This window comes from Pipistrellus kuhlii, unplaced genomic scaffold (genome assembly GCF_014108245.1).
Source record: "Pipistrellus kuhlii isolate mPipKuh1 unplaced genomic scaffold, mPipKuh1.p scaffold_m20_p_9, whole genome shotgun sequence".
Lineage (NCBI taxonomy): Eukaryota > Metazoa > Chordata > Mammalia > Chiroptera > Vespertilionidae > Pipistrellus > Pipistrellus kuhlii.
Window position 1 is genome coordinate 17,530,792 of NW_023425595.1, and position 15,211 is coordinate 17,546,002.

The 15,211-nt window shown below is 34.7% G+C and overlaps 1 protein-coding gene across 1 annotated transcript in view; it reads right to left on the reverse strand.

Annotated features, from left to right (window-relative positions):
- LUZP2 (leucine zipper protein 2) overlaps positions 1-15,211 on the reverse strand; it is a 278,267-nt gene that overhangs the window by 22,922 nt on the left and 240,134 nt on the right. Inside the window, 1 exon segment of the mRNA XM_045577714.1 lies at positions 5,721-5,795. Within this exon segment, the coding sequence (XP_045433670.1) occupies positions 5,721-5,795 (75 nt within the window).

The following is a 15,211-nucleotide window of genomic DNA, read 5'->3' on the forward strand; positions in this document are numbered from 1 at the left end:
CTCTTCTTAATCTCTTAGATTTATATTTTATCTCATTTTTTAACTCTAAGCCTGTAACTTTGACCCCTACCTTAGATTCTGGCTCCAATGCTTGAGTACATTATAGATTTTTTTTTTTTTCTGCCAAAGACAGCAGATCACTGTGAGCAACCCTGCCCTAATCTGGTTATCTTCTGAAAAACACACGCAAAACAAAACCTAGTTTTCCACTTAATCTAGTTAATAGAGCCTGTTACCACGGACACACCTCAGGTTTGGCTTGACCCAGTTCCATCATCAGGACCCATTTTATATCACATGATTACATTTTCATTCCTGGTGCCAGCCATAGTAAGTTTTGAAACTACAAGCTACTGTTCACTTTGAAGTTTACTGAAACAAGATGTCACCTAGGAAATATGATGCAAACCATGTAATGTGTGTATACCTTGTCCTAGATCTTACAGTCTGTTCCCTCTGAAGGTCAGTCTTGTTTTTTCCCTGCCTATTCCCATACCAAACCATTTTTTCCACACTCTAGTAAAATGCAAACTCCTTCATAAGGACCTGCTTATAACAATGTCCTTTATGTATAGCTCATCAAACATTCCAAGCTCATTTGCATCTTAGAGCCTTTATATTTGCTGTTGCCTCCGCTTGCAGAACCCTTTTTTTCAAATAGGTATGCAGGAAATTCCAATTAAAATTCATATCTTGGTTTATACAATATATTATCTGCTTTGAAATACAGTCCCTTATCACCCTTTCAAGGAACACTCCTTTAGAATCTCTATCACTGTTCTTAAATTATGGCCTATTTAGCCCTTGTTACCACTGCAAATTATCTTATTGTTTATGTGTTTATTATTTACCTACTTCTATTAGAATGTCATTTCTTTGAGTGTCAATGCCTTTTCAGCAGCATCACCAGCTTCTAACTTAAATATATGTTACATGAATAAATAAAGAAAACCTTCCAGAGGATATAAGAGGGTGTCATTTTGCATGAGAAAATCTGTATCTATAAAAGGCTAAGTGTCTGACCGGTCAGTACATATGATGTGCACTGACCTCCAGGGGGCAGATGCTCAACACTCAACACAGGAGCTGTTGATCTGCAGTGACTTGGCTGCTGTGGTTCGTAGGTGATGCACCCCAGAACCAGAAAGAGGGGAGACCGATTTGGAAAGACCATGAGGGGCTGTGTATCCAAAGGCTTTTCCTTAATGTTATTTCTGCTGTGAATTCAGAAAGGTCCTTTAATACAAATTTTAGACTCTCTGCTTGAGGTCTCTCCAGGTCTTTATATGTAGGATATATAGTGTTTTTTTTAAATTAATTTATGAAGTTAAATCTTCATTTATCTATTCAATCATTAAGTACCTATCATGCTCCTGTTATGTGCCAGAAATACTGTGGCAAAAATATTTCTTGGTTTCTTCCTAGTTAGTCCCAGAAGTGTATGTAAGTCACCTAAATTGTGTCATCTGTAATATAGATATGATTAAACATGCCTTCCTAAGAGAAATTTTGTGATGATTACATGTAATAGGACCTTTTCTTTCCGTATGAAAGTTTGAGAGAGAGGTTTCCAAACCATAAAGTTGTTTTTACATCCTTAGTAGCTGAGGCTAAATGTAATTCATACGATAAGATATTGCCAAATAAATAATTTATTGTTTGAGAAACCAAGGTTGGTTCTTGGATTTTGAGGTTATTATTGTTTATGTTGATAGTAAACTGAGACTTCTTTCATTAAATATGTGATGAGAACCAAGTTGAAGTGTGAAATGTTGTTTTCATAATATTTATAAGGAAGTGAAGGTTATTTGAAGACCAGATATAATATTCTTAGAAGCCAGACACTTGAAGAGAATAAAAAAAGCCTCAGGTAAAGATATAAAGATGATGGAGAGAGGGGAAGAGCAATGTCATTAAACTGAAGTTTTTATTCATTTTGAAGTTAACTACCACTTCTACCTGACTTTATAACTACAGTTTATGAGCCTCACATATATCTTACATTAAATTTGTTGAAATTAACCTCCAATAATGTGAAATGCTTTTATAGTTCACTATAGCAGAAGTTGTGACCAGATGCTGAAGGTTAAAGAGAGAAACTGCTATCACAGAGAGGTAGTCCCTGTGATCTCATTCACTAATAATAATAATTAACATGCTTACCGAGTCTTTTCCAGGTGCTAAGAATTCTTCTCAGTATGTTGCTTTTTTGAGACATATAATTTTCTCATCACCCTTATAAAGTAAGTTTCATTATTATTTCATGTTACAGTGAAGCAAAAATAGCTTGGGGATGCCTCGCCAATTTGGCTCAGTCAGTGGATAGAAAGCTGACCTGCGGAATGAAGGGTCCAGGCATTGATTCTGGTGAAAGGCGCATGCCTCAGTTGCAGGCTCAATCCCTGGTCCTGGTCAGGGTGTGCAGGAGGCAACCAATCAATGTGCTTCTCTCACATGGATGTTTCTCTCTTTGCCTCTCCCACTCTCTCTAAAAAACAATGGAAAAATATCCTCAGGTGAGGATTAACAATAACAACAACAACAACAACAAAAAGAGTTTGGGGTATTCAAACGTAGTCATTCAATGGAAAAATTATGAATTGCTCATAAATGGACACTGGAGACCTTTACTTAAACACTGCGATATATAGTCTCTCATCCTGAATCAGGAGTGTGACATGGTGTGGCACAGGCATATAGTTCTGGTAGGGTGTGGGGAGTTAGAAATGGGAGGAGAAAAGCATAGAATGAGTAAGAGGAGGGAGGAGAAAACTCTGCATTAACTCCAAGCTCTGTAACTCAGACCAAATTATGATTTTCTCATGAAGTATTATATAGCCACACTAGCCCATCCAACCCACATGTACTTAAAATATACATATTCATTCCCATTCTTGGTGCCTTTATAACCTGTGGCTCTGCAGACAATTATTTTCTAATTGCTCATGCCCAGCAAAATAGTGAGAGACTTGGAACTCCGGATCATGTATCATAAATGCTTTCTGTTTTCCATATCACCTAGGACATGGTAGTCACACAAGAGGCATTTAAAACATATTTAGCATTGACTGGCTAAATGAATTATCTGAAATCAAATGAGGGAAGAGATTTAACATAATAACAATCATTCTGATAGTGACAGTCAGAATTGTTAAAATCTTAGAGAAAGCTGAGCTGCACAGAACTATGGGGATTCAATGTGTTTTTCAGACTTAAGGCACATTGCAGAGTTCATGGCAGGGATAATAGAGAAATATTTTTTAATTGATTTTTTACAGAGAGGAAGAGAGAGGGCTAGATAGTTAGAAACATCAATGAGAGAGAAACATCGAACAGCTGCCTCCTGCACACCCCCTACTGGGGATGTGCCTGCAACCAAGGTACATGCCCTTGACTGGAATCAAACCAGGGACCTTTCAGTCCACAGGCCGAGGCTCAATCCACTGAGCCAAACTGGTTTTGACGTGAAATAATTTAAAAAAAAAGATTGTGTAGTTGAACTTGAGGATTATACATTCCTTTGATTTTATGATTCTAGCAATACTATAGTCATTTCTCTTTTTAAAAAGTAATATTATGTAGCACGAGTTGGATATGGTCAAATATTAGCATAAATTGTTATAAGCTTATTTTTTCATAAGTTAAAAAAATTCTCATAAATCTGCAATCTTGGTAAGATGAATTATATCTGATCTAGTGTACAAAATAGCAGGTAGGCTTTCCTAATACTATTAAATATTCTATTAATTTTTGGATAACCTAATATAAAATATGACAATAACGAATGAAATTGTTAAAATATTTAGTTGTTCATTCAAAAGTCACATTTTTCTGAAATATCTAAACCATAAGAAGAAAAAAATCATTAGAATTCAACAAATGTCCTTACAAATTCCATATTATGACATTTTCTAGATATCTGGTTTAAAAAGTTAGTTGTGTTAGTTTTGAAGTTTTGGTTATAAGTAAGAGAAGAAAATGCCTATGTGAGACCCAAGGGTCTGGGAGGTAAAATTTTAGCCTGACTCTTTATAGCTCCTGCATAACAAGAAGGTTATATTAGAAGATTTTTAAAGTGAGACTCAATTGTTCCACATCCTCTATTCTGTATCAAAACACTCATGGTTCAAATTGGTGATTAGGAGATAATCTTCTTTCTTTACAAAATTGCTAAACATATGCAGCATATAATTGCAAAATTAATCTATGAGTGCAATCACCTTACTTGCTTATTTTCTAAATAAAATTGTTGCTAAGCTGCAATCACAAAAACGGAAAGCTCTTTACTGCAGATAGAATACTTCCTAAAAACAAACAAACAAAACTTATTTTATAAATTGGAGGGGTATAAAGAGAACTGCGGAAACAAACATAAGAAATATTAGGTAAATACCAATCTGAATTAAATGTTAAAAGGCATCATTTTAATTATACAATATATCTGTTATATATAATTAATATTTGTATTATTTAATAAAATGTATTATATATGAAAAATTTAATATACACAAACAGATGCATTGCATCTATCTTAATACTTAACATATATAAACCATTTATAAACAATGTGTCTAATGTATATATACTATATAATACATGTTAATATATATAATATATAAAGGAAAAAGACATATTTACTTTTCCAAGTCTTGTAAAGTTAATTTAAAATGAGAAAAGAGAATGAAATTTTACCCAAAAATATAACTATTAACAACAGGAAAAAAAATTCTGAATTACATGAGCAATTCCTTCATGCTTGACTCACATGAAGACTATTGAAAGGCAAAGGTAGACATGGAATGGGGGTTGTGGTTTATCCTGAGCATACAGAATTGAAACACAATGAGAGATTTATATAAAATAAATGGATGACATAAAAAGAGATAAACAAAATATTTTGTAAATAGTGGTGATGGTAGCACAACTGTGAACTTCAAAAGTGTTTTTTTTATGGTATGAAAAATATATTTCAATGAATCCATGCATGGTGGGGTGGGGGTGGGGAGCTCAGAGAGTCCCTCGGCCTAGCCTCTGCACTCTTGCAATCCGGGATCCTTGGGGGATGTTGGTTAGCCAGATTCAGCCCCATCCCCACAAGCCTGATCTCCACAGGCCTGATCCAGACAGGAAGGGGCCCAGCCCGATCCTGTGTGTTAAGCATCTGTTCCTTGGTGGTCAGTGTGCATCATAGCAACTGATCTACTGGTCATTTGGTTACTTAGACTATTATATATATGTAGATAAAGCTGTTATAAAGATGGACTGTCACCCACCCTTTCATTGTCTGTATATAAACTGACTTCATGGTTAAGTCAGTTTATGTAAAGACCTCCAGAACTCTGATTTAAGATTTCTGGAATGAAAAACATCAACATAACTACTTCATTGGCTTTATAGCTTCACTAATTCAGAGTTAATACATGTCATCTCTATTGGTGCTTGAAAGCATGCTTATTTATGGTGTTATGGAACAAATATACCAGTGAGGAGGAAAATAAAGCCAGGAACTCACAGAGCCTGAAACTTGAGTCAATTTACGGTAGCAACAAAAACAAGGAAAAAATTGAGTTCCAATGGGAATATCCAGCATTTGTAAATTCTATAACCATCTTACATGAACAGCACCTGAAATTGCATTAATAAATCAAGGGAAGCAATGAACATTCCCTGGCTTTGCCTACTAAAACCAAAGTCGTGATGGTTCATGGATATACACATACCCGGTCAAGAGCTGCTTTCTCCAGTGCATTTCTGGCCACAGCTAATTTTTGTTCCAGATCAGTAAGCTGTTGGGCCTGCAAAATGAAAGAAAGGCTAGTACTTACAGTAAACTCTAATTTCTCCTTCACTTTGAGCATCTGTCATTCACTGCCATAACATTTTAAATAATTATCTTTGAAAATTCATTTGGCCTAGTTGAGAAAATGATGTATTCTACATAAATATCCTCTAAATTGTAAAAGTTTTACCTCAAGTCTCTGAAGATAACTTATAATATAAATTCAATAGTATACTTCTATTTGATATTAACTGAATTATGTCCCCCCAAAATTCATATGTTAAAGGTCTAACTCTTGGCCATGTGATTATATTAGAAGACAGGGCCTCTATGGAGGTTAAAAAAAAAAAGTGGGTCCCTAATCCTATAGAACTGGTGCCCTTATAAGGAAGAGACACCAGAGATATCTCTCTTTCTCCATGCTGACTCAGAATAAAGGCCATATAGGACACAATGAGAACACACCTGCTATCGATACAAGTCAGGAAGAGCTCTCAGAAGAAACTGAATCTGCCAGCACTTTGATCTCAGACACCTAGCCCCCAGAACTGAGAAAATAAATTTCTCTTGTGTAAGCCACCCATTCTGTAATATTTTGTTATGGCAGCCTGAGAAGACTAACACAACAGTATTCACTCTTTTTATTACTGAGTTTTAGTCCAATACATTTCTCTACCCCACCATATCTCTGTACTTTTCAAATTTGTAACAGTTCTATTGAAAGAAAAGAGTAACGGCCTCAGACTTAAGAAGATGTGTTTTAAAATCCTGACTCTACCAATTTCTTGCTATACAGGGTGGGGCAAAAGTAGGTTTTCAGTAATTTGTGTGGAAGTTAATACAATCTATAATAATAAAAGCGTAATATGCTAAGTAGACTGGATGTCTTTCTGGGCATCCTTCCGGACCACCTTCTGGATGAAGCCGCATTGGGTGTGGGACATGGCAGAGGAGGCAGAGGTGGCAGAGTTCCCCAGCCATTGCAGTGAGCAGGGGCAAAGTCAGAGGCAGCTGCTTTGAAGGCAGGTACCCTGCCCCTTTCATGAATTCTGTGCACTGGACCTCTAGTAATAAATAAATAATAATAACACAAAAAGAAATGCTGTACTTCCTGTACTCACAACTGTAAACCTATTTTGCCCCACTCTTTATACTGTAATCTCATACAGAGGACCTGACGAAGAGCCTGCCTCCCCTCATGGCTCAGAACCTCTCTATACCATTGGATTTTGCCTCTTATATTTAGCCAGTGAAAAGAATCCAAAGTGGAGAGGAACAAAGAATATTTCTGATCCCCTTGTGAGGCAAGGGGATTGAGTTTGCCGGGAGAGTCATCAGCCGGAGGCTCATCCTTTCTTCAGTTACCAGTTCATCACAACACTGGGTGTGATAATGCCCTGTGCTTCTAGCAAGGCTGTAGCCAGTTGTCAAAGTGCCCATTTGTCAGTTGCTCATCTCTCCGCTCCCTCACAGTCTGGGAAGCAGAACCCCGAGGTTCTGTCATTGATTAAAGCTTTTTTGCCTTATGGTGACCACCTAGGAGGAAGGAGATGGTGAGGATACTTTCTTGACTATAAGAACCTATATCCATTTTTTTGTACCTATGTTTAGTTTTTGTTTCCTAAATTGATCTGTGTTATTCTCCATACTTTATTCTTATAGGAAATAATTTTCTGGTCAACACTTGTTGTCCTTAAACAGTTACTTGATACATATATATAAAATACATCACATGAGCGCTTATAAATGCATACACTAATGCTTAAAAAATAAACTCATTCTGAATTTTAAAGAGACAAAGAGAGGATAGTGAGAAAGCGCTTCCAATAGGGGGGCACCTAAAAGTGGGTGAATCCCATAAGCTCTGAGCCCTCTGTTCTGAGCCCCACTCATACTCCCTTTAGGATCATGAGCATTAGTCCCAGTTTCTCAGATCCTCATATCCAGGCTCAGACCATTCTGTCCACTCTGAGTCACTGCTGCCTCCAACCCATCTACATTCTCAACCATCGAACACAGGACTCACATTGTGACAGTTTCTGGCAGCAGCAGCAGGGCATATCTACCCAAGCCATCTTCTGTCCATGGGCCTGAGCCCCAAATAAGGATGAGGATGAATGGCCCTTCTGTCTCTCTCCAGCTCTTTGGCTTAGGACAGGAGTTAGGGACAGTTGAGTGGGGCAGTGTGTGGACTTCAGTAGAGCAGTGGTGGTGGGCAAGTTCCTCTTAGATCTCAGGGGAGGGAGTAAGCACAGCTATACCAGCTTCAGTACCACTAGCCATTTCTGGGCAACAGTTGCCAGGGAACCTCATGCAGTCCAGAGGGGTTCTGCATGGGTACAAGCCCTCCTGCCCCCATCCTTCTCCCTCCTTGTGTGGGTTTCAGCCCAAATCCTATCATCCAGATTAGGGGAGTCCTACTAAAGAATGATTTAAGGATGAACAGTAGTATAGTAACCAGTGAACTTGTATCGGACAGATAGAATGAATTCCAATGGAAGCAATAAGTGTGCTTTTGAAAGCTATATTACCATTACTTCCAATATTTCAAGTACAGTAGGTCCTCAGGTCACGTCAGAGATCTATTCCTATGGTGTGACATAACACGTTTTTGCCGAAAGTTGGAATCCACCTACATAAGCACCTACATCACTCACATGGAGCACATACACAGCAGTAATGAAGTGAAACAGGAAAAAAAAATGTAAAAGAAAGACAACAATTCATGATTTTTACTTGTGGTAAATAAATACTAAAAAATATAAAGCACATATGTACATATGTCGAAATCATGGACTATTTATTTTTCATATAAATAAATGGGAGATGGCAATGTAACCACGAAACGATTGAACCTGAGGACTGTCTCTGTTTACCAATTATAATTATTCATTGAATGCGGTAAAATATAGCCAAGAAATCTTAGGAGACAGAAGGTTAAAAAAAATAAAGAAAAACAATAACAGGTGTTACATATTTTGACCCAGATCATTATACTGTGGTCCTAGTTTTCAACCAGTTAGATACTGGGTTAATTCATGTGCAATAGTTACAAAATTATATAAAACAAGAACAGTTCTATGGTTATTAAACCATCAGAAGACCTGTGAAAGAGGGTACTTTACCAGGATGAATTTTATTTAAAGTTTATCTGGTTTTTCAATTTAACTCCTGTGAAATAAAGGATTGGGTTACTTAGAAGATTATCATGTTTCTAGGACAGCTTTCATTCACACTCAATCATATATATATATATACACACACACACATACATACATACATACATACATACATATATATTCGGTAACTAATTTTTTCTGAGACTAGGTAACATTATCTGTCTAATAGGTTGACAATATACAATTGATAAAAATCATGGTATGAGATTTTAACTGGTAACCTAATGGTGTGCCTAAGCTGGAACAAAGAACTAGAAAGTGGCTCCTCAGTGTGGAATGAGATGTCATAGTGTCTTCTGATTAAAGTAATCCAAAAAGCAAATTTAATTTTTATAGATGTACATTTTATCACCTGCACTCTATCACATGTTTAGAAGCTAAAGTTTATATCATAATTCTTAATTTACTTTTTGAGAGAAAATATGAAGCTACAAAGCTTCAAGTTTTTATGGCCCACAAAACACTGGGGCCTGGTTTAGATCACCACCCTATCTATTGTTTCTGGAGATGTTGCTGGCTATTTTTCTCAAGAATCTACCTTAAATTGAGCTAAACTACAAAGGATGACATCGGTGCTGTATTTAATGTAAAAACTTTTAATTTTATTTATTTATTTATTTATTTATTTATTTATTTATTTATGTTAATCCTCAACCAAGGATATTTATTTTTCTTAATTTTTAGAGAGAGTGGAAGGGGAGAGTAGAGACAGAGAGAAACATGTATGTGACAGAGACACAACAATTGATTGCCTCCCACAAACTCTCTGTTTGGCACCCGGGATCAAGCCTGCAACTAAAATATGTGCCCTTGACAATTGAACCCATGACCTTTCAATCCATGAGTGGACACTAACTTCTAAGCAAAACTGTCTAGGGCTCTTTTGTAAAATTTTGTTTTAAAAAACATGAATGTATATTCACAAAGCAACTAGACAGGACCTGATTTTATGCAATTAAATTTTATCTAAATTTAATTAATTTAAATCATTCTACAAATGATTCATTGAAAAGGTTCTAATTCATTATTCATACATTAGGCTTGTGAGTCAATATTTCTGAAAATGTATTGACACAATTTGTTTTAACTCTTCCCTATCCCCTCCCTTCTAAATAATAATATCCTACTATCTTTTTAACTTTTCTGGCAAAATTTCCTAAGGTTTACAGAATATGAAAATATTTATTCCTTACCTCTTCTAAAAAGGATTTGACACAATTTTAACACTAAACATATTAAAATCTTTAACATAAATAAAACAAATGAGGTCTATGGAAAATATATGTTTTGTGAGTAGTATGTGAAGGAGATGAGGGGCAGTGAGAACAAAGGAAGGTCATGACAATTTTATCATTTGTCTTGGCTGAGCTGAACATTTGTCCCAAGACTTCTGGCAGCCAGGTATAAAAAGAAATGTTGTTGGCTCCCACATTCTCATTATCAAAGACAGTAAACATACCAGAGACACAGATGGCAAGATTGCTGCAAGCAAAGGTTCTAATAAAAAATTATAACAAACAGATTTTATAATTCAATTTAGAAAACCATTTTTAGGAGCCAATAAAAATATAGTCCAAAATCATGGTTCATTTTAAACCAAGTAAAACACCTAAGATATACTAATGTATAAATGCACATGTGTTTCTCTGCCAAGACACAGGAAACAGTATGAGCAGGTCACAAGATTCACCTTTCTCCTTGGGCATGTACTATCATTCTACTCTTTCTCATCTGCTCTAGAAGATTAATTGAAATATAAGTGAGGGACACACAACTTAGGCACAATTTAGTCTTTTTTATTTTTTAATTAATTTCTTTATTGATTAAGGTATCATATATTTGTCCTCAACCCCCCATTCCAATCCCCCTTTCCCTCCACTCATGTCCCCACTCCCCTATTGTCCTTGACCACTGGTTAGGCTCATATGTGTGCACACAAGTCCTTTGGTTGATCTCTCCCTTTTATCCCCATCCTTCCTTTGAGGTCCTAATAATTAGCCTTACACATAATGAGTAGTTGACATTTAAAAAAATCAAACAACTCACTAAATGGGGCTACATTGAGAAGATATAAGGACCAGCATGGTCTATTGCAATCTTATTAACCTGTTAACCGAGTGGGACATATAAATATGTCAAACGTAAACAATATCGGATACGGGTAGGACGTATGAATACATCCTTGAAATATATGTTGTGCCCTGAAACGGGCGGGATGTATATTTCCGAACAACAAAGGTATTAGTCATCCATACATGTCTCCACATGAATTTAAGACAGGGAGGGAATCAGTATAATCTCCCTAGTGAGAGTGGTGGACGTGTTCTAGGTGAGCAGTGACGAGTATGTACTTACACTTACCTACCTATTTTCGTATTATACATTATTTATTATATTTTTTATATCTCCAACCTTTAGATAATAAAAAAACATATAAAATTGGCCCAATCATCAATAATTTGTCAGAAAAGTTTAAAAGTTTTTATGTATGTGAACAAGAAATATGCGTAGATGAATCTCTTTTATTATGGAAAGGGAATTTATCTTGGAAACAATATATATCTACAAAAAGAGCTAGATTTGGAATGAAGTTGTTTATTTTGAGTGAAAGCCAATCTGGATACATACAAAATATAATTTTATACACAGGCAAGGACACAAATTATGGTTCGAACTACCCACAAGAAAAACAATCAACAAGAATTGTTTTGGAGTTAACACATGACTTACTGAATAAAGGGTATAGGATTTACTTAGATAATTTCTATACATCAATTCATTTGGCTGAACTCTTGTGTCAAAACAATACAGACATTGTTGGAACATGAGGATAAACAGAGTTGGAATCCCCAGTGAAATGAAAACAAAAGAATTACAGAAAAATGAACATAGGTAAGAATCAAAGACAAACTTATGGTTTTAAAATGGAAGGATAAAAAAGACATATTGATACTCAGTTCTATTCATAATGATGAAAAGACAATGATTGAAAAGAGAGGAAGAAGGCAAGAAAAACCAAATGTTGTCCTGGATTATAACAAGAATGTGGGCAGTGTAGATTTGGGAGTTGGAGTGTTATGGTGGCCTACTCGGCTGCCCGTAATAGGGTAAAAATTTTTATAAAAAATTTTTATAAAAAATTTTTTCTACAATTAATTGATATGTGCTGCTTCAATGCATATATTATATACAAAAAAGATAAAGGTCATTTGGATCGATTACACTTTTTGATAGAGTGTGTAGAGAAATTGGTAGATAACAACATAGTAAAAACCCACCCAAAGACATCAACAAGAAGCTCTACATCTAAATCATCACGCTTAGTTGAAAGGCATTTTCCAGAACAAATGAAAAGTGATATAGGAAAAACTAAATCCAGGAAATGCCGAGTTTGCTACAAAAAAGGTGTTAGGAAAGAATCTGCATACTGGTGTCTGGATTGTAAGGTAGCACTATGTATCAACAATTGTTTTAAAATATATCACACGGAAGTTGAGTTTTGAATTTTTACATCTATATTTCAATTTTTTAAACTCAATATTTCTATTTGTGTGCTTTTGTTTATTGTTCTGTAATTGTTAACTTTTTTATATTTTTATTGTGTATAGAAATAAAAATATATATATTTTGTAATCTTTATAATTGTTTTTAAAATTTATAATTTTTAATTTGATATTTCCATTTTTTGTTGGTATTTTTTTTTATTTGTTTGTAGTTTTGTATTTTCCTTTGTGCTTTATATATAAATAAATGAAAAAAAAATATATATATATTTCATTTATTTTAATTAAGTATAAATAAAAAAATAATAATATAAAATTACGTCCACTGGGCTTGACGTACTGACATGTCCTAGTGAAAGAGTATACGCCTGTTGTATGTTGTGTAATTAAAAAGGGAACTCCCCGGTTAACAGGTTAAAGTATCAGCTATGTCATCTTCTGATAAAACAGGAAAAAGCACCATAGGTATCAGCATAACAATGCCTAGCTAGACTCTTTTCAAGCATGGCCATCTGCTTAAAAAGTTTACACTAGAAATTGGCCCACCTAAGGCCAGATTAGGAAAATTTGTATACAGACTCTAAGAAGGAAATTCAGAACAGAGCCTCCCTGAGAATGTTTTGGCCACTGCTGAGTTATAATAAACAAACACAAAACACTGTTGTGACCCATTTACTGGGGACAGGTTGGTAGAGAACTAAAAGTTGAGTCTGTAAGTGTCCTGGATATAACAACTGACATTACAATTAGCTTTAGGTGACATCAGCAAAAGAAGGCCAGATATTGTTAGATATTTTTTACCAAAGCTTTTCTACTTTATAATTAACAATATGGTTCTTACTTTATGTTTTAAAACAAATAAGAACATAGAGCTTGTGTTCCAGCAATCATACAAAAATATAGATGGTGAGTTATGAGATGTTCCATTGGGGTGTGGGGAGAATACTTTAGAAACTCTACATTTTAGTTTCATATTTCAACATTATAAAATACTAGTAGATGAGTAGGTGGTACTATAAAATACTTTGTATTCTTTATTAAAAAATAACCCGTGGTTGATCTAATGTAAAAACATAATAGAAGTTTTATTTATATATTTTCTAAAACTCATCATTACTTTTCTTCCATTTTGTTTGATAATATACAGAGTATAGCAGTAAAATAGTACTATGATAATAATGATAACAATAATATAAACTTAGATATATGTAACTATATCTGGTACCCCTTTAAAAAAAAACAAAAAACTGAGGCATATATTTATTAAATATCTCACTCAACATGATGTTTGGGAACTAACAGACCTAAAATATAAGACTAGGCAGTTTAGATCCACAGCTGGTCCTCTGAACCACTAAAGATATGAATGCATATAATTAATACTTAATAAATATTAATACATTGGATGACATGTTCAAAATTTATTGGTGTTTTATGATTTAAAATATTTGGAGACTACTTAGAAGATTGGAGTATTGCATTTTGTAAGATTACTTATGTAATGAGATAATAAACTCATAAAAGATGTTCTCAAGTATTCAATAGCTTATACTTCACAGTTGGATAATGATAGGATTAAATATAGGATTAAATATCAATATCCGCAAAAGGATAATGATAGGATTAAATATTTTATGTGAATTCAATGCCTCTATTAGTATACATGAAGATCATAACCTACAATAGAAGCTGTGGATAAGACTCTAGAGCTATAACACGGACCATCACACCACCACCATCACTTCTATAGTCTATTTTACTCCAGAAGTAAGGAGGCAGAAAGTCAATTATTCCCACCTGCTTTTGCTCACTCTCATAAAAATATAAACTTGTAGTACCAAGGTTATCTTTGGCCATCAGGTTTTTGAAGCAACACCTGCTCATTTCAATATCATTAACTTGGGAATTATACTGAGAGACTTGGAACTGAACGACTAATATATGTAGATGACATAAATTTAGATCTCAAATTACATAGGAATAGCTTCATATAACATCTGATTGTAACTGCTGTTAAAAGTAAATTTCAATATATCAAAGTTAGAAAGTTCAATGAGTCTTTTTCATTGGGAAATAAGAGTAGACATATGTAATTTTCCTCAAATTTAAATTTTTATAACTATCATATTGCCATCGCGTGCATTTTCATATAGCCATTTAAAGAAAATATATTGCAGATAATTTCTTATGTGCTCCTCTCCAAAACACCTAGACTTTGCAAGAAACTACTTCATACCCTTTCCCAGCCATACATTTTAAGAGATCCCAACAACCACTTCCAGAAACAGGGATGTGATTTCTTAAAACAATTACTCTATTCTAACTCTCTAGTCAAATTAGGTTTAGGTATCTAATTAACATCAAAATAGAAAACAAGGAAATATTTACGGGTAATTTCTGGAATGAAAGCTGTCTCTCTTCTTCATTTAAGTGAATAAAAATTATATTTTTTTATTCTCTTGATAATGTAATATGAGAATGTTTAAGTCTAAGCTCTAATAGAATAAATTAGAATAAAAGAGGATGATATGAAGTTAAAACTGTCCTATAGAAGAAATCAAGAACATAGAAAATAGTAGCCTGGCTGGTGTTGCTCAGTGGTTGAGTGTGATCCATGAACTAAGAGATAATTAGTTCAATTCCTGGTCTAGGCACATGCCCGGATTGCAGGCCCCATCCCCAATAAAGAGCACAGGATGTTTCTCTCTCATGGATGTTTCTCTCTATTCCTCTCCCTTCCCTATTCTAAA